Source organism: Urocampus carinirostris, chromosome 3, assembly GCF_059441175.1.
Source record: "Urocampus carinirostris isolate Australia breed hairy pipefish chromosome 3, RoL_Ucar_1.0, whole genome shotgun sequence".
Taxonomy (NCBI): Eukaryota; Metazoa; Chordata; class Actinopteri; order Syngnathiformes; family Syngnathidae; genus Urocampus; species Urocampus carinirostris.
Window position 1 is genome coordinate 16,472,625 of NC_142351.1, and position 20,681 is coordinate 16,493,305.

The 20,681-nt window shown below is 41.1% G+C and overlaps 2 protein-coding genes across 2 annotated transcripts in view; both read right to left on the minus strand.

Annotated features, from left to right (window-relative positions):
- LOC148368939 (kelch-like protein 41b) overlaps positions 1-7,257 on the minus strand; it is a 16,910-nt gene extending 9,653 nt beyond the window's left edge. The window contains exons 1-3 of the mRNA XM_088329808.1: positions 6,098-7,257; positions 662-819; positions 483-590 (exon numbers count right to left, since the gene is read on the minus strand). Of these exons, the coding sequence (XP_088185934.1) occupies positions 483-590; positions 662-819; positions 6,098-7,198 (1,367 nt within the window). The 5' untranslated portion in view covers positions 7,199-7,257. The remainder of the gene's footprint in view (positions 1-482; positions 591-661; positions 820-6,097) is intronic.
- Positions 7,258-13,508: 6,251 nt separating this feature from the next.
- Positions 13,509-20,681, minus strand: part of LOC148368940 (uncharacterized) — a 44,675-nt gene continuing 37,502 nt past the window's right edge. Inside the window, exons 32-36 of the mRNA XM_088329809.1 lie at positions 19,289-19,846; positions 17,199-17,434; positions 16,975-17,110; positions 14,037-14,231; positions 13,509-13,945 (exon numbers count right to left, since the gene is read on the minus strand). Of these exons, the coding sequence (XP_088185935.1) occupies positions 13,938-13,945; positions 14,037-14,231; positions 16,975-17,110; positions 17,199-17,434; positions 19,289-19,846 (1,133 nt within the window). The 3' untranslated portion in view covers positions 13,509-13,937. The remainder of the gene's footprint in view (positions 13,946-14,036; positions 14,232-16,974; positions 17,111-17,198; positions 17,435-19,288; positions 19,847-20,681) is intronic.

The window sequence follows — 20,681 nt, forward strand, 5'->3', positions numbered from 1 at the left end:
TAAAAAGAAAGAAAAAACTAACAAACAAAGAAACAAAAAAACAAAGAAACAAAGAAAGGATAAACAAAACAAAGAAAGAAAGAAGGAAAGAGAGAATGAAACAAAGAAACAAAAACAAAGAAACAAAAAAGGAAAGGAAAAAGAAAAAAGAAAGAAAGAAAGAAAGAAAGAAAAAAAGAAAGAGACAAAGAGACAAAGAAACAAAGAAACAAATAAAGGATAAACAAAGAAAGAAAGAAGGAAAGAGAGAATGAAACAAAGAAACAAATAAAGGATAAACAAAACAAAGAAAGAAAGAAGGAAAGAGAGAATGAAACAAAGAAACAAAAACAAAGAAAAAAAAGGAAAGAAAAAAGAAAAAAGAAAGAAAGAAAGAAAGAAGAGAAACAGACAAACAAAGAAAGAGAAAGAAAGAAAGAAAGAAAGAAAGGGATAAAAGAAAGAAATAATCTTACTTCATCATTGCCAGACACTCAACTCACTTGTCATCTGTCTTGCCTCCAATGCAGTAAAGCAGCCCCTTGTGGGACGCAACAGAATGTCCATGGATCTTGAGCGGAAGCTTCTTTGTCTCACTCCACCTCATCTTCCTGGAAGAACAAACAGACCAGGTACAGAAAACCCGAAGAGGAAGAGAAGAAGAAACAACAATGCAACTTACTCAATGTCGTAGCACATAACACTATCTAACGACTCATTGGTTTGCAGGTCCTTTCCAGCCACAGCAAAGAGAAAGTTGTCACTCTCACCAATCCCGAAAAGACATCTGGGAGAGGGCATTGGCGGTAGGGCCACCCAATCAGAAGCCAGTGGGTCCAACTAGAGGCAAAGACGTCATAAATACAGTAGGTCAACGTACAAAACCATACTCTCTACCAATGTTCCCTGTAATTTTCCACGGGTCTGAGCGTTCACACAAAGTCGGTGAGCAACGCTTGAAACAACAGTGAGCAACAGCAATACCGAGTGTGGCAACTAAGTCATTATCAAACATGTCCAAAACTTGACATCAAGTTACATTTTGCTGAGTTTCCGGCAATGCAAAATATTTTTGCATTATTAATGTATTATTGCAAAGGTTGTATGGCCTACAAACGTCATTTGTTTTTACAAAAATTCTTGCACAAGATTTCAATTGCTTTTTTTTCCTGGTATCTTTTGTCGTATAATACTAACATTTTTGGGGGCTTATTTAGTCGGTTGCACGATACAGAACAGTATTTAATTACATTTTTTAGTGGAAGAACAATGTTGGCAACAAGATTGACTTGGTGTAATTGGAAATTGTTTGAATGCAATTCCTTTAAAAAAAAATCTCCTTGTGTTTATTTTTTCCTAGCTGTTACTTTCTTTTTGTTATCTATCTACTTTTTTCCTTTGTTTCTTTCTTTTATTTTTTATTTGGCTTTTTTTCTGAATTTTCTCATCTTTTTTCTTTTCCTTTTGCTTCCTTTTTTCTCAGCTTTTCACTATTTTTTCATTTTGGTATTTTTTTTCTTTTTTGTTCGATTTCCCTCCTTCATTTAAGTCCCTTTATGCACAATTTTACATAATATTTGGTCGTGTAGGGATTAAAGAAGCAAAAACAACCTGAAGAGCCGTTTGGGACCCGAAAGAGCCGGTTCTTTTTATTGAGCCGAGCCGAAGAAGCCGGTTCTCGAAAAAACTCAACTAACTTTACTCAACTTTGTTCTACTTCGACATTAACTTCAAAATACTGCATTTAGAACACAACGTCAGGGGAATTTTTACCTTCATGTACAGTAACTTTGACTTAATTCGCTTCTTAATTAGCAATTTTGTGGCCTGATTTTTGTGAACTGGCTAGATTTTCTTGTGCGCGGAAAAGCTCTGAATAGTCCGCAATTGCGCACATACGCAGCTTAGAGGGAACATTGCTCTCTACCCAAGTCTCTACCCATTGCTTTACTTTCTGCGCAGCATGTTCAACAGCAAGACAGCTTTTTCCACATTTTTCATGAAAAATGTGTGTGAATGCAGTTAAAAATAGTCCATCAACAGACACATTGAAAATATGTCCCTGCGGACATTGGAGAGATGACATTGATTTTATTCCACAGAGAACTGGTTCCATACCGTATTTTGGAGGATAAATCCAATGTACATGCTGCACTGACGTAACATTGCTGTAAGCCTACAGAGAAAATTAATTTCTAATGATACAATTCAGCATTAGTTGGAACACTGGCGCCAAACATACAATCTGTTGTCCAGAACAGAACAGAATGTGGTATAGTATAAACATCATAGGCGCCGCCGCGAGCGGCAGCCTTTCCAGCAGCTCCGTGTTATTAAGCTCTTTTTGTGATTTATTGTTTTAAGTGTCTGCTTCTATCTTCGGTGTTTTTAGTCCCGTTTGACAACTACACTTTGGATTACCGTATTTTCCACACTATAAGGCGCACCTAAAAGCCTTAATTTTTTTCAAAAACTGACCATGCGCCTTATAATACATTGCGCCTTATATATGGATCAATATTAAGTCGCAAGGTCTCGAAACAAAGGCAAGCAGCCGCCGACTAGATTTTTCCTAGTAGGCGATGTGGTCCGCGGTGTATCCTGGGATACATATGCCGGCGTTTCATTTCCCAGCCAATGTGTCAATCATCATTTGAATCAATCACTATTGGCTAAAGTTATTCGGAGATAAAGGGGGCGGATCCTTTTTATCATTTACAGGCTCGCATAGGCTAAAGGGGCAAAACAAAGCCTGCAATTGGCCGAAAAAGGTGAATGTGAATAGCACGTGGTTGACGGCATACAGAAAGCATGTTTTACTATACTGTATTTGTAAATATTTTATTCTCCTGGATTTACTACACTCACTGATATAAGAGGACATTGGCTGCACATTATTATTATGAACACAACGACTTCGGTGAGCTACTCCGGCTATATATTATCCCTGTATCTTGTTTCAGACTGAACTCGATGTTTCTGTGATAAGCGGTGCAGATAATGGATGGAATGGAGTGTCTATTTTTAAATTAAACTCAATTCCAAGTGTTTATTGTCATATGCACAGTAAAGTTGTGAGCGAAAAAGAAAATAGAAACTAAGGAATGGTTGGCATTTCTTGAATCCCAAGACTTTAACCTTCCGAATGATGGAACGATGCATTTGAGTGACATCGTACGGACACCGCATCCGCACGTGTTCTCGACACGTCTTTGCGTCTTTGCAAGCTTTCGAAATGTTGAGGGGGTAATAAGTTGGACTGAACTATCTGACTGTTTTGTCCACGTTCCCATTGTAGCGCCTTATAATCCGGTGCGCCTTATGTATGTCAAAAATAGGACCAAAAACTATTTTTTCGGGGTGCGCCCTATAACCCGGTGCGCCTTATAGTGCGGAAAATACGGTAGTTTCTTTTGTCTTTTATTAGCATATTTGGTATTCGAGTAATCCAAAAGTAATTGAAAGTAATCAAGTTAAGGTAACCCTACCCAACCCTGGACTAACGCAAGTAACACCAAAAGTAAATTTTATTTACAACTGACCAAGAAATGACACCGGCTAAAAGCGGGCCATAGGCAACAACCAAGTGGCTAGCATGCGGGATTTACGGAAAAAACTACCTGTAGTGAAAAAGGCAAAATAAGAGTAAACTACAACTTGACCACTGGTGGATCCAGATTTAGTGGCAATCCCATTTAGGTCTGTGGAAATAGAGTAGACGTTAAACCAGCGCTAAAGGCACCACTGGCAGAGCTTAGGGGCCGGTCACACAGCCGTTTGCGGCTGAATCACGGACAAAATTTTGCGTTTTTTTTTTGCCCGTGGTTGCCCGGGATGGAAAATGCGCAAAATTGGCCAACCCGCTGTTCATCGGTGGTATGCCCGCAAAACAGACGCCGGCGACTGTTCCGCTTCCTCATCGCGTCATTTCTGCGTCATTTTCTCGTGTGGACCACGGGTATAAAAGCTCCCGAGCCGGTGTTGTGCCCAAATCCGACTCCTACGCAACACCCCCACCCCCCACCCCCTCGCGTGAACGCGCATTCTGCTGCGATCGCTTTTGTTGTAAGCGTGCATTGACATTGGTGACTTTTTCATCCGCGTTAACAAACGCATTTTGTAGAATACGATCGCACTTTATTGTTTAAATAAACGCGTTATATAGACTAGGATCTCCCTATTGTTATAATTAGCTCGCTTTATAGTTTTAATAAGCGTTTTATATAGAATACGATCGCTTTCGTTGGAAGAGCAGCAGAATGCGCGTTCACGCGAGGGGGGGAGGATTTACCGTTCGATTACGTTCACAACAAAAACAAAGATGGAATGGTTTAAGTTGTATTACATTTCCAACAAATGCAAGACAAAGTGGTTTTGGTTATATGTTCGCCATTACATTCCCTAAAAGTGAGATAAAACGAGGTAAAAGTGGTTGTAGTAGCGAGGGGATGCAAATCTTGGCACCGGGCTGTAGAAATCATAACCGCACAAGACACAGTCCCGTGAAGATCAAGATTTCAAGCTATGGCATCATTTTTATTTTATTATCTTGAAAAGAAATGTCAAGAAATAAAAATGGATTAAGACGAGGTCACTACGCTGACGGGGATCCATGTTCACCCCCTTGACGTCTCGAGCACAACTGACGTGTGCTCGGCATTCGCGCTGTTTATACGCGGAGAAAGGCGTTTGACCGTCACACGCGTAACACGCTAATTTCACGTAATAACACCGCGATAAAGGCGCAGAACATGCTATTACCATGCTCCACCCACGATTACCCGCTGAAATTTCCCGTCCTACCCATGTGTAACCACGCCCTGGCCGCGGCCAGAGCACGTTGTTCCGTGTCATTTCCGCGTCATTACCTCGTGTTGACCACGTGTGCGGCACGCGGTTTAACACGTGCTCAAACTTTTGAGCAGCTCAAAAGTTTTGCGCGCGGCCAACCTCGTGTGAATTTCCGACCGCGAGTAGAGCACTGCTGTATCTCGTCTATATGGCGGTCTCAAAACGTCCAACAGCGCCCAACAGCATCTGCTTCGTGTTTCAGCCTCGATACGTTCGTGAAAGGCTGTGTACCCGCGCTCTGAAAAATTGAGCAGCGCTAAACATTTTCGCGCTGCCACCCGTGCGCGAATTTCCGACCTCGTGTTAAGCACTGCTGTATCTCGTCTGAATGGCGATCTCAATGCGTCCAATAGCGTCCGCCTCAAAGGCAGAAATTTCTGGCCATGATTCAGCCGCAAATGTCTGTGTGACCACTATGGAAATTGTCACTCAACCGTCTATTGTTGAGAGATGGCAGTGAGACAAACCTCTTTAAGTTGCACCTTAAGCCATGCTACATGCAATAAATGTAGAAGTACTTCAATGAATGTTTATATGTTTATCTGATTATATATTATTTTGCTTGTTATATAAATCGGTAGGGCTCTTTGTTCAATCAATGGAGTATAGTAATCGACCTATACAACAAGTTTTGGGACTAATGCGTTACAAAGCAACATTTCTCAGTAACGTGTACTTTAACACGTTTTAATAAAAATGAGTAACTCAAATGACATTGCTATTTGGTGCATTAATATGTTACTCCGCTACTTTGTAAATTCAGACTGTGAATCATATTGTCCTCTATTGTAGTTTTGCCTTACTCACCAACAGTGAGTAAGGCAAAACTACAATTAATTTATTTTTGAATACACCGTGCCTAGGAAAAAAAGAGAAAATAACTTGGACAATACCCTAAAAAGGAGAAGGAGATCTTCAAGTGGTTTGAAGTCCCGTGACATAATGGATATGGAGTGTCTCAACTAAGTGCGGGTATACAGTATATGGTAAATTGTAACAAGATAGAAACCTTAAGAGTAAAGTGCTACTTTTTGGTGTTATTAATCTGGGAGGTAATTGAATTATGTTTTATAAGAAGTAGCTAGTAACTGTAACTAATTACTTTTTTCTTTGAAAACTGTAAATTATAAACACTGGGAGCTTTAATGCTTACAATATCTTGCTGCATTCAAAATGGTTAAAATCACGTATATTCTACATTTTCTAAAATGTAAATAAGATCTAAAAAACACTGTTATCAAGGAAATTGATTTCAGATGCTACCTACCAGGTAGAAATAACATTGCAGAGGAACATCTTTGTTCTCCTCATCCACAAACAGGCCCCCGATGATGTAAAGCTGGTTCTTCTGTGAAGTTAGACTGACGTGGTTGCGTGGCACCTGATCAGACATGGCCGCCAAAAAGCACTCATTCTCGTTTACGTCGTATGCCACCGCTGCAGAGTCGTTCACCATCAGGATGAAGTCCCTTGTGTACATACCGTGTCGCTGATTGTCGTTTAAATAACCAGGGAAAGGGCTATCCTCTTCGTCACCCTCCTTAGTGGCCCCTTCCTTTTTGGTGGGCTTCTCTGGAAGATTCCCTTTGAAAGCATCTTTGATAACCTGAATCGTCTTCTGGAGTTCTGGGTCTCCCTTAACAATGTCATTGTTTTCCACTTTCTCTTTGAAGTACTTCTCAGGCAGAAGTCTGAAACGGATGCAGTTGAAAGCATCCTTCAAGACTTTGACGCGTTTTTCCTTGTCGTGGCGGACCCAAGCCATGACAGATTCAAACACCACCTCCTCTTTCTCCACATTCAGCGAATCTCCACCAATGATGGCAAAAAGCTCGTGGGCTGCCAGTCTGAGGAACTCCTCGTCTTTGTGCAGCTGTTCAAAGCGGTCAGCAATGAAGTTGCGAGCGGCGACGGCAAGCCGGGGGCAGCTGAGTACAAGCCCCATCCTAAAGATGGCCATGCAGTTGCTCATTGAAATCTGCTTCTGCAGGTAGTTGACACAAACAGTGAAAACTGAGGGGATCTGGAATTTGTTAGCGACAGCGATTATATCCTGAACGTTGTCATCTGTTAGGTCAATCTCAGCAGAGTAGAGGTACTGAATGATCATCTCCAGGACTGAGGCATTGACATCCTCCAGGACCACCTCTTTGGTGTTCTCCACCTCCTTCCCATCTTCCGTGAAGAAGATCTCCCTGAAGTAGGGACTGCAGGCGGCCATGATCAGTCGATGGCAGGGAAGGTTGCGGTCACCGACCTTCAAGGTGCAATCGACAAACTTGTTCTCATTTAGGAGCTCTTTCAGACCATCCTGGAGCAGAGTGCTCTGAAACAGGCGCAGCTCTTCCTTGATGGCGTTGGGGTCCATGATGTTCGTTGAGCAGAGGCGGGGTCGGTAGAGAAAGGAAGGGAACGTGGAGCGTTGGTCCTTCAGACAGTGTGTCCTGGATGGAAAAGGCAGTAGTGAGAAAAGGGTTGTAGTGTGAAGCCCCTGCAATTGAATCCAGCCAGCTATCTAAATATATCTGCCCCTGCTTACCTCATCTGTACAGGAATTTGGCTTTGCCAAATGGCTACATAACACCAGCTGCTGGCCCAGACAGAATAAAGCAACTGGGCGCTGATAGTAGGCCATCATGATTCAGCTCTTCAAGTGTCACACGGCCAGATTAGAGTGTAGACAATAGCGGAAGGGTCTTGGAATAGCTTGATTTGAGCAGTCCTAAATTTAGAGCTGGTGCTATCACATGTGAGATACGAATAGCCCTCATAACTCAGTGCACAAAATTTCAACGCTGACGATGTATTTGGTTTACTCACTATACGATATTTGACAATGACTACACATTTACTTTGAATCTACGTTTATCTCAATGTACAATTCTTTGACCGTGAAGAAGTTGTGAATCATAAGGCGACGATACCACATAATGAAGTTTTAACCAGATTCAACCTGCTCTGCCTGCAAGGTATTGTTTTTGTCAACAGACAACAGCCTTTTTTCTGGATGAGAAATGTTTACGCCAAACTATCCTATTGTACAAAAAAAGCCATTGCGTCTAAGGTATAATTGTATAAATCTTATTGTTTTATGTTAAATAGCTTAAAATCAAAACATGACCATTCACGGATCCCTTTGCCGCCAGGGTCGTCAGGGCACCGCTTCCTGTGGTGTGTCTTGGGAAAGTACAGACTGGCGGCACCCATTACTGAGTGAGGGTTTGCTCCACCACATGAAAAAGATGGTACTGGTTTCCATAAAATCAAAAGATACTTATCCATTAATATTTTTTACAGAAAAAAACGGCAATTAGACCCGATTTATTTGGCGTAAATGAGTAAATTATAACCTCACATACTTCACCAGACAGAATAAATGTACAGTAAATGTTTATTATAGAGATATCTGGTTCAATTTTTTCAGACAGATATAAATACTTAACTAACGAATAATTTTTTAATAAATCCTGGTATCCCTACAGATTTTTGAACTGACAATTTCTCCAAGAATTCATGACAAGTCTTTTTTGATAAGGAAATGTAGAATAACTACAACATGTCCACCTATACCATTTTACGTTATTTTTTACAAATTGTTGCGAATGTATATTAATATGATTCTATTCTTCATTTATTATTATTTTTTTATTTCATTAAAAGGGCCTTTTCTCTGGTTATAGTTAGGACAATATGGTACACGCTTGCATATTCTTTTATTTCTTTGATTACTGCTGCTGAATTTGAACAGAGCATTCTAGCAGCAAAAAAGAGAAAGAAAACTGGAAAATATACATTTTGCAAAACTAAAATGTATCTTGAGAACTGAAAAGATGAGTTCATTGACAGAATTAACTCATCGATATGACACGAAGAGTGACAAGTACCTTGCAGTGCTGGTAAGACATTTTTTATAATTTTGACATAAACAATAGAAACAAACTCAACCAAAACATGATCTTCAACATGCCTGTCAGCAACAGGTCAAGGAGTTTTCAAAACATTCAGCCCAGGGAATATTTTTACACATTAAAATCCCCCAAGACAAAAACAATATTTTGCAGAGAGAAATACCTTATTATTAAGCTTGATAGATTTTAGTCACTCAAGTGTAGACAAGTTTGTCTCAAAGACTTGGACCTTTCAATGTCAGAGTATTCTTTAAGCTATTGAATACAATCCCCAAAGGAAGGGTGGTGTGCTGTTGGAAGGCGGTGTATACCATTTTTAGCACAAGCTGTACCATTTTTAGTCACTTAGAATTGATACCTTCTAATAAGGTCTGGTATCAACATTGGTGCAGTGCCCCCACAATGTCATTTTCCTAGACACCTAGTGGTGGACATATTGGTTTGCAAATGTTTTGTGCTCTATTTTGAATCTCCTGTCATGTCATATCCAGCTTTAATGTGTTTCAGACAGCATCAGTATAATAAAACCGCATGGCAAACAAACAATACTCACAGCTACAGGCTCCAAGCTTAATTTCAACATTAAAGACTTGGTCGATCTAAACTTGTAAACTTATTTGATTTATATGAAACAGGAAAATTAATCGTGCATTTTGAGTTTAAGACTGACTTAGGAGATATTTTGGGGTTGTCCATCCATCGATTATCTTTCGATTATCCAGGGTCGGGTTGTGGGGCAGCTGCCTCAGCAGGGAAGAACAGACCTCCCTATCCCTAGCCACTTTATCCAGCTCATCCAAAGGGATTTTGGGGCAATCCCATGCCAACCTAGAGATATAGTACCTCCAGCATGTCATCCTGCCATTGGGACATGCCCAGAACACTTCCCGAGGGAGTCATCGAGGACACCTTAGATGGCTCCTCTCAATGCGGAGGAGCAGCAGCTCTACACTGAGTCCCTCCCGGATGACTGGCTTCTCACCCTATCTCTAAGGTAGAGCCCAGTCACTGGTTTGTATCGGGGATCTTGTTCTTTTAGTCATGACCCACAGTTCATCAGCATATGTGAGGGTAGGAACTTGGATCAACTGGTAAATCGAGAGCTTTACCTTTTGGTTGAGCTCCTTCTTCATCACAACAGACCAGTACAGGGTCTCCATGATGGCAGGTGCTACATAGATCCATCTGTCAATCTCCTGTTCCATCCTACCCTGGCTCGTGGAAAAAACTCTGAGATACTTAAACTCCTCCACCTGGGGTAGGAACTCATTCCTAACTTGGAAAGCACATGCAACCCTTTTTAGACAGAGAAACAGAGTTTTTGACCCTTCTGTGATTTGCGACTTTATAGTGGTGGAGGAGTTTATGTTTTTAGTGTAGAGTTTAGTTCTATGTTGTCTGGGGCTGCAAGCCCATGGTAGGGTCACCTATGACGAATAGGTCCAAGGTGAGGAGACACCTTTTGATGAAAAAGAACATTGATACACGATTTCCCACGATACCGGGGTCCTCCCCTGGACAAACAAGGAGGTGGGGCCCGCTGACGAGCACCTGTCGGTCGGGGTTCTGCTCACGGGTTTTGGCTGGGTACAGCCCGAAGGGATGACGTGGGTCCTCCTTGTCATGGACTCACCATCTGCGGGAAGTGTCAACGAGGTTGGGTGCGTAGAAGGCCCTTATTTTTGGGGTCCCAATAACAGAAGAAAGTCAAGCATGTGCATCACAACACCCCTCTGTGCCCACCAATGTCCGTGTACAAACTTTAACAAAATGCAGAACATTTTTTTTCGGTGAGACAGCTGATAACAAAGCTTTCCAAAAATGGAACAGTGCCACTGGGGTGCAGCAGCTGTGAGCGCTGACAGGTGAGACACCCATGCACACTAACAGGTTTACACACACCAATCACTAGCCTTACACACTTTCACAATGTTAAATATTTAATGTCCAATAAGCTAGGCTCGTGCATAACCAAATTAATGTGTTTTGGAGTAAAACTTGCTTCTCGTTTGACTGGACCAACTGCATCTTGGATTATCATTTTCTTCCTTTAGTTTACAAGTCTGAGTGTGTTTGAGCAATGTGTGGAGTTAGATAACATTTCTCTAGTGGGCAGTCCTAAAGATAGATCAGACTTAGCCACTTGCCGAGGCTCACATGTCATTTGAGCAGAAGATTGTAGTCTGTTGAAGAAAGCCATTCTGCACACTCTGAAATGAAAAGCAAAGTTCTAAATTTTAGGTCCTGTATTTTTTTAAATGTATAGGGTGTTCCAAAAGTTTTGTCCACAATTGAAGTCCCCATGTTTCTTTAACTATGAAGAGTAGTGTAGCACATTCAACGTTTGATCAGAATTCCGTTTTGCAATGTTAAAGAAAATGATGAGACGGTGTTGGATCATGTGAACTGAATACTGTGCTTTAATTAAATTATTCACAGTGACTGAGTTATCTGTTAACTTTGTTATCTCGCATGAGGGGATGTATGGCACTATCGTGCATGTGTGGATCAAAGGTTGTCGTGACAACTCACCCCCCCAGGGGCCGGCCGGACCGGAGCCATGAGCTAGAATGTCTAAGAAACCGTTTGAAAAAGCCAGCGAGATGACCACAGAAAAAAAAGAGTTCCCTGGAGCAAGCTAAACAGGCAGCACAGGACAAAATCTTTGCCCGCATGCAACCAAAAAGGTTCTGACCCAGACCTAGCTTCACAAGCAACCAGAGAACCTTGCTGGCCAGCGCGCAGGGCTGATTGAAGCAGCGGCCAACCCGTTGGGACACAGCCACCGACCTCAAAGATGCCTCCGGACACCTACAGCCAGCGACAATTTCAAAACACTGCATTCAGTGGTCCTCGTCCCTACCAGATCTCCAGCCTTGAGGGTCCTTCACCGTTCGACCGCCGAAGACATCTAGATTGGGCCTTCATTGAACCATAACCAAAGTACATTTCATTGTACTTGGTATTGGTATGACATTAAGAGGGAATTCTATTAAATTATGATAACGTAATAATTAAGCCAACGTTGTTTTCTATCTAAATGGTGCCAGTTAAGGTTCCAATTCGATCATTCTTTGTTTTATTTTTTTACTTTTGTTTTGTTTTGTTCGAATCAAGTTTATTTTGTACATGCTTGGTAAGAGAAAACTCCATATATCTGAGAGAGTGTGTGTCTTGATTAAATAATTAAATAATTTTGCTTGAAAAAACACTGACTGCCGCCCAACATGACGTTGGTATTGCACACCGTCGTGCATCATGTCAGGTTTGTTTTTTGGTATTGGTTTGGACGCTTTTCTAGTTTTAATACCTGTTTTTGTTTGGTTATTGTTCCTGTTCTTTGTTAATAAATCCCTTATTGAGAATACCTCCGCAAAATGGGGTCTACCTCCGACATCATGACACTGCTGGACAGATGCATTGGACGGTCTCGGCAAAATGATCACAATCACATTTCCTAGCCGCCCAGATCTCAGGATTCCACGCCACGCAAATTATTTTTGTGGGGATTAGCTTTGGCAGGAATTTGACTTCGGCTTGATGTGTGTTGTGTGACCAATGGTGCTCAGATATAGCATCTTTGAACAATCCATGTAAAATTGGAAATGACAAGTTTTCTGAAATCATCGGATGTGGCATTGTATAAAGATTTTGTAGCCAAGATTTCAAAATGTGCCCAAGACGTTTGGAACACGCTGAACTTCCTACCTATATTTAAGGTAAGCATTGGAAATCCATTGGAAATACTTCTGGTGGCAGTTATTCCCATCCCATTAACTATCTGCTTTGATTTATCGGGACACAATGTAATTTTTGACCACTAGATGTTAATTTATTGTGTAGTGCAACCGAAAACAAGTGCTACAGATCACAAGGAAGATTACAAACTACAAAGACACACACCATTCTTCTTCAGATTTTGTGCCTAGCATTTTACATGTTTCTTGTCTTTTTTTAGCAGCAAGATGGTGAAAAATCATGTCAGCCCACTCTATGTGAGCCTTGTGTTATGTGAAATAAATACACATTTATTGACATACGTGTCAAGACCAGAACGGAAACAGGACCCAATTGCGTAAAGTTTACCACAAGTTTTATTGAAAGAGAGGGGAAGGGCTGCGCCCACGATCCGGTGTTTGCTGGACGCGGGATGCAAGTCGCTCTCAGATTCGGACTGTGATCTGAACACGGAGGTGGCTCTTTTGTCGCGAGCGATGGTGGTGTCAGGGTCGGAAAAAACTGGTCAGGGGCCAGAACAGGGAGAACAAGAAGTGGTCGAAAACGAGTCATAAGCCAGAATGGGAGAGTGGACGTAGTTGAGGACAAAAAGAGGTCGTAAGCCGGGACGGGATAGCAGACGTTGTCAGGATCAAAACAGGTCGTAGCCGGAGACAGACGGGAGCAAAAACGGGACAGGTGGGAGTCAGGCTTGGAAAAGGATAGCACTGAGGTTCGCAGACGGACTGACAACAGGAGACTGACAGGACTGGGTTCAAATAGTGACAGGGAGCCAATCAGAACCCGCGGCGGTTGGCACCAAATGAGCGGGCAGAGGTGAGTCACATCAGTAATCATAACACTACGAGTATTTTAAAAGATGCATGTTTATATGATAGTTCATGTGTTTTTGCTTATCAATTAAAATCAATCTAGTTTTTTTTTTAAATTCCCCCCACTAAAAGTAAAAAGAAATACACAATTTATTCTTAGCAAGCAAAAATTGTCAGTTCACTGTAGTCATTAGTGTAGTCAAATTTAATGCAGGATGTACATGTTGAAATTAATTGGACACCGCAAAGTGACCTAAGCCCTAAACATAGTTAAAGAGGAACAGTGTACAAACATCACTAGATTACACAAAGTTGAATCTTTTTTACAGATATCATCTACGAATTTGGAGACATTATCGTAAACTGCCCCGGAGAAAGCAATAAATTCACGAGTGGACATTTATGAGGACAGAATAATGTCAAAAGTGGTCCTTTTTCCCCCCAGACAGTGGCATGAGCATTCGCTTGTTGAATTTATATTTCGCTAACCTACAGTGGCGAGTGGCTTCCTTCATGTTTTCATTTGCAGATTTGCGCATGAAAAAAAAATCTGGTCCCACAGGGAAATGTATCCATTGCCTCAGTTCCTGAGAATGAATGATATGAAATGGTGAACTTGGAACCATAGTCAGAACAGTGTTGCCTTCACTCAGCCTCCTAAAACAAGAGGACATAAGAGAAAATCCAGACAATGATCAAAACCAAGAAAAAGCTTCTGTAGCCTGCTGCACTGGTTGTTAGCTTGTACCAATTGATGAGGTGAGTACACAAGTCTTCATGCAGTCCTCCTCTGTCTCAAAGCGATTCTTGTTCCCGCTGCATCCTCCGAACCAGAACTGAGCACATGCTTTGGACTGACTATCGTAATACCATCGGAGGGTGTATTCACGGCACAAGCCATGGTCTAAAGGTAGGGCGCAGCGAGGATCCGAGGGGGCAATCCCTGCATAAGAAACGTGAAGGAAGGGGTCACACAAAAGTTGGTTAACATTCATTGAATCTTTTGCCTAAAAGCGAAACCTAAATCCTAGCAAAGATAATATTTATACCTGGAGACCCCAAGAAGAGAGCAAACACTTTGTAAACTTAAATTAGCTTCCCTTATTTTCTTTTCATTGTGATTTGGTGGTGTGTAACTGTCACTCAAAACATGATGAATTATTTCATTGAAAATGCTATTTTCCACATCATTTATCCATCATAGCAATCTCAACATCTTCTTAAAGTAAATTTAATGAAACCCAAGAATGTGTTATGCTGGAACCCTCAGTTGTTATATTTTTACAGTGTCCTTAAGTTCAGCAACAGCGGCGCATCAGTCATCTTGATCCTTTTTAAAGCCAAAGTTCTCGAATTATTTGTTGGATTTTCTGTACTTGCTCGCCTTTGTTGCATTTAAGTGTTTATTCAAAGCTTTCAAAACATTTTTCAATTCAGCAAGCCCAGCCTGTAGAGAAAATACTTCGGCACAAAAGACACACTTAAGCAGTTTATATGAACTGATATTGAACTTGCATACGAAATGCAAAGTCCTTTATCAGACAAAGAACCTTTAAGCCTTTTCATATTCTTATATTTTATAGGGACGTATTGTCATCACCGGTTTGTTTTACCAGAAAAATATGAAAGCCACCAGTGATGCAATGCGTATTGTACAATGTGAAGAATGGACAAAACTTGCCTACTCCAAATTTCGGAACGGAAACGTTTTTTCCAATTGATTTAGCATCTGGTATCAGTATTATTATACACGCCGCTGCCCATCAATACCAAGATCTGGCTCATCTCTGAAAAGGTGCTTGACACTCAACACTGAAAAACAACAGCAACCAGGTGATGAAGGTCCTGTATCAGAGTCAGATCAAGAGGTTTTTCCTGTTACTGGTAATCATGGAAACCAGTATTATCTATACCATGTTGGGGCCTGTAGAGCGACAGGCACCGCCAGGCTGACCTTGCCCAAGACGCACCTCTGAAAGAGGTGCCCAGACGACCCAGTTGGTTAAAGGATCCGTGAAACATGAAATAGGAAAATCAATTTAATGTTGACTTATTGTGTGGATAGCCAACCGACTTACGAAGCGACAAAGACGGCGTAGGGACCGTAAACAGAAACGGGGTTGTCGCTGTTGCAAGTGTGTGAAACTAAGGAAGCTACATCGGGGAAATGGCAGAGAAGGACACGAAGATGTGCCTAATTCCACCAGTATTTCTTCAACGATCTTGCCGGTCAACCGACGCCTGAGACTCAACCGACGCCTGAGACTCAACACGCCCGAATGGCGACATCTTTTGACAATCTCTACAAAGACTTCAGCTAAGTTAAACGATTCAGCAAAGCTAAAATTTGGTCTTTTAAACATTAAATCGCTTGCTCCTAAAGTTTTACTTGTTGATAATATTATTCGTGATTACAAACTTAACTTGATTGGTCTATGAGAAACTTGGTTGAGACCGGATGAGTTTTTACCGTTAAATGAGGCTTCTCCTCAAGACTACGTGAGTTGTCATGTAGCACGCTCTTTGAAAAAGGGTGGCGGTGTTGCGCTAATTTCTGAAAAAATACCCAAACTTACTCCCCGTACCTCTAATAATTAGAAGGCGTTTGAAGCTTTTGTTATGCGGTCCTCCTTAATGTCAATTTATGTAGTAACTATTTATCGCCCACCCGGACCATACGCAGTTTTCTTAGATGAATTCTCTGAACTTTTGTCTGACCTAGTAACCTATGCAGAAAAAAAAAATAATTATGGGGGACTTTAACATTCATACTGTTGCGTTTAGGTCTCTACTTGATACATATGGTTTTAATCAACTGGTTCATTTGCCGACTCATAAAGACGGAAACACGCTAGACTTGGTTCTGACTCGAGGAGTCTCAACCTCAAACGTGATGTTGTTACCATGTACTACTGTTATTTCTGATCATTATTTAGTTACATTTGAGGTGCTGGCTAAATGTCATAGACCTCTTTTCTGAAGTGCACTCAAAACACCATCCATCTACGTCAATCTCGGCCTTCCTCTTGGTCTCCTTCCATTGACTTCTGCTCTGTAGATCAAGTCAAGTCAAGTCACATTTATTTATATAGCCCTTAATCACAAAAATGTCTCAAAGGACTGCACAGGATTCCAATTACAAAATTGCACAATTACCTGATCTTAAACCAGCATGCGGGCAAGGAACAACTCAAAAACCTCAGTATGAGGAAAAAAGAGAAACCTTGAGAAAGGACGTCACATGATCCTCTTCAACATTCGCTCCTCATCCATCGTCTCCATGTGTCCAAACCAATCTAGTACTCTCTTATCCACACGCTTGCTCAGTTCCATTACTACTTGCCCAAGACACACCACAGTAAATGATGCCCCTATGACCCTAGTGGTTAAGGGCTCCCTTGCCAAGGTATTAGAGACTCTGTTCTGACAAATACAAAAAAAATCTAATCAATCAATAATTTCTTTTAGTAGGGCCCCTCAGTTTATTTGTTTTCAAACTAATGCGTCCCACAACTCAAAAAGTTTGCCCACCCATGTTCTAGCCTCAAGAGGTCAGAGGATCAGACAGTGATGCCTTGATATAGGGTCACATCCTTACCTAGTCAGAAAACACATTTGTTTTCTTCCACATAATGAATGCAAAAACAGATTATGTTATTACTGTATTCACTTTGAACAGTTTATACCTTTGGGATCATTTGTCACAGATCCACCTGGTGCTGTTACATTTCCAGAAGAGTCTTCTCTGGAAGAAGGAAAGATTTGGGATGCTGCGTTGCTTCCGTAGCGTCTAGTCCACCCGCGTGATGTTGCTTTGTGCACCTGCTTTGAACAAAAAGACAAAAATTCATGACTGTTGGACTTTTCTGGAAATGTCTGCTCACATTTGCATTAAAATAGCTGTCCATACTTGTCCTGTGCTGGATCCTTTATGGCCATACTGGGCCCGGCCCACCCTGTCTCCAAGGTTCTGGATGTCGAGGATTTCCAAGTCATTGTTAGGCAGGTACCCATTGGCGCCTTTGGCATACTCTCCATTATTGCTGTTCCTGTTGCTAGGGCCACCGTTTCCGCTGGCAACCCTGTTATATATCAGGTCTCCATGTTCGTCCTCACAGAATTGGCTGACCAACTTGGATTCCAGAGCTGCGACAGAGTCACAACATGAAAACTTGCTTTTGTTACATGCCCTTTCTTTCTGGGAGGTTGGTCACCAAGCCTGAGCGGACGCACATTCCTAAGACTGATTGCTTGGATTTACAGCTTTGCATTGTGTCACGACAAGCACTTAGTGTTACATCATTTCAGTTATTTCAGATTAGGGAGTAGAATAGAATAAAATAGTCTTTATTGTAAGTGTAGGGTAATCTTTTATCATTTTCAAACTAAAGCCACTTAAATTCATTCAAATACTGCAGACCTAAAATCAAAGCATGCGATTTACCCCTTTTTTGGTCTTTCATTGACTTCAGCATTTTTGATGGGGGAAGATGAACTGGTCCCTAACCACCTCCCCGAGATCTTCCCGAAGGTTTATTGTCAGTTTTCGTAACCATGATGACTCAGAAACAGACTAAGGAATGGTTACTGTAATTTTGCTTGTAAAGGCAGTACTACAACACTAGGATTTCAAATTTGAAAAATGTGAATAAGGAAAACAGAACCGTGTGAGTGTGTGTCTGTGTGTATAAATGTATTCATATAATATAGTTAAATAAATCATCACAAAAAATGAATAAAAAGGGCATAATTAAGATAAATATTTTAGTTATTTCACTTATTTTTTTCCCATTGGACTTTTTGCAGCATAGAACTTTAATTTTTAAGGGACAGTGTCTATTATTTGACTACTAGATGTCTCTTTTATATACTGCAACCAAAAACGTGAGCTAAAAACTCAATACAAACTATTCAATCGTTCATAACATTTTGTTTGTTTTCAAAAAAAGTTTTTTGCAAGCTTTTTCCATTTTTGGGTAACCATAGCAGCAAGATGGTGGACAAATAGGTCAGCTCCCTGTAAAGAAATGCATGTTTGTATGACAGTTAATGCATTTTTTGGCATTTTATGAAAATCGATCTTGTTTCTTAACTAATAAATAAAGTTGTTTTTTTACCATTAGGAGGCACTTAATAATACACTCTGCCTAATTAAGTGATGCTTCGTTTAAAAAAAGGAAAGGAACAACAACTACCACTTGTGAGGCCCCTTATCAAGGTTTCTTTTTTCCTCACGCTGAGGTTTTGAGTTTTTCCTTGCCCGCATGTTTGTTTAAGATCAGGTAATTGTGTCATTGTAATCCTGTGCAGTCCTTTGAGACATTTTTGTGATTAAGGGCTATATAAATAAATGTGACTTGACTTGACAAACCTAAATGCAAGTGTATATTTATTGTACAGGTAAGTAATCCCCCCCAAAAAACTTTGTTGTATCAACTTCCTCATACCCTTTGAATTAGCTCTACACTATGTAGATCTCTAATAATGAAAAGTTTACATATGTGTAGGGGAACATACTGAACAGTAGAATCTGTCAAATATATGCCCTCTGGGCCAAATCTAGCCCATTAAAAGAATTACTCTCACTTGTTTTTTTCATCCTACCTATCATACACGCTTTGGAAGGCAATAATACATTCAGTTGAAAGCGGTGAGTTATTTTACATTTTCAGAACATCCTACCTGCTATGTGTAAGTATTCAAAAATTATTAATCAAATTCGACCTTTATGCATGTAATAAGAAAGCTAAAAATGCTAGGTAATACTTTGGATGTCAAATCAGTTTCCAGTAGGATGTTTTGACAGGGTAGGACGTTTCGGCTGAACGCCTGCCCCAGAGCAAAACCGAGTTTGACGTTCCTGCTGTACAGTATTCTATTGCTATTTTACTGCATTCTGATTGGTCTGCCTGCTTATTATTTGCAACTTAACCCCCGAGATAGATGAGGGATCACTGTATATCAAAGTAGCATTGGCGTGAATGATTAAGTGATTTTTACCTGGTAAAGTGTTAAAGTCATCAATAAGGAACATGTGCTCTTCGTCAGGGTCTGACGCAATCAGGTTGAGCTCCCTCAGAAACTCAGCCTGCGTTGGGTCCGAGGTGTTGACGATCCCAAGGGCAAACATTTCAATATTAGCTGCGTGAGCCTCCCGCACAGCAATATCCAGCTTGATCGGCTCCCGTTTGTCCGCTTGTCCGTCAGTAATAACTATGGCGACTTTGCTGACTCTCTGCCGGGAACTGAAAAACGCTTCTTGGGTGGCTTTGCGGATAGCCGTGCCAGTGTAGGTGCCCTCTCCCATGTACTGAATGTTCCTTATAGCCTGCTTGATGTCTTGTTTTGTTCCGTAGCGGGCAAGGTTGAACACCAGCTTGACTTCCAGGCTGTACAGCACCAGGCCAATCCTGGTGGCGTTGCGACCCACCGTGACTCTGTCGACCAAGGCGTTGACGAAGTCTTTGATGATTTCAAAGTTCTCGGGCCCTACGCTCTCCGAGCTGTCTATGACAAACACCAGCTCCATGGGTCTCTCTTTACACTTGATCCCACACCCTAGAATGAGAACTCAAGAATGAGGAAGCGCCATTGATAGAAAAGTTTGTTAGTCTGAATTGATTCCAGTAAAGGCTACACACCAAAAATGCTTGTTTGTCTCAGTACTTTTTGCACAACTTTCTATTGTTTTAAGTTACAAAAGCTGAATGCATTTCTAAGGAGGTCAATTTTCCATAATTCTTAGGTGGTGGCTAAATCTGAAGAAGTGAAGGAATATTTATTTATGCACTCATTTTTCAAACACTTATCCTCTGTAGGGTCTTTCAGGCAGTGGGCAGATGAAACCCTGAACTGGTAGTGAGCCAATCACAGAGCAAAAAGAAACAGACAACCATTTACTCAGACACTCCTTATTAGGGGCAATTTTGACCCGCCAGTTGACCTGCCAGGCATATTTATTGAAATGTACAGAGGAAACCAGACGTTCGCGATAAAGACTGAAGAGATTTTTTTTTCAAAAAGTGTATCTTGTACAATGTGATACCCAAAATTTTAAAACAAAATAGTTTTCCCCCAGTGATTTAGGATCTAGTATCAGTATTTTCACACGCCGCTCATCGTCAATACCGAGTCCCGGATCATCTCTGAGGTGCAGAATGACGTTTTACCTTAAAAAAACTACAGCAACCATATGATGAAGGTGCTGCATTTGTGTCAGATCAGGGGGCTTCTCCTGATCCTGGTATCATTGGAAACCAGTGCTATCTGTTTTATGAAGGAGAGCCAGCCCCTACCTCAAACAACGGCCTTGAGAGTGATGGGTGCAACCAAGCTGTACATACATAAGACACATCACAGGAAGTGGTGCCATGGCGACTCATTTGGTAAAGGA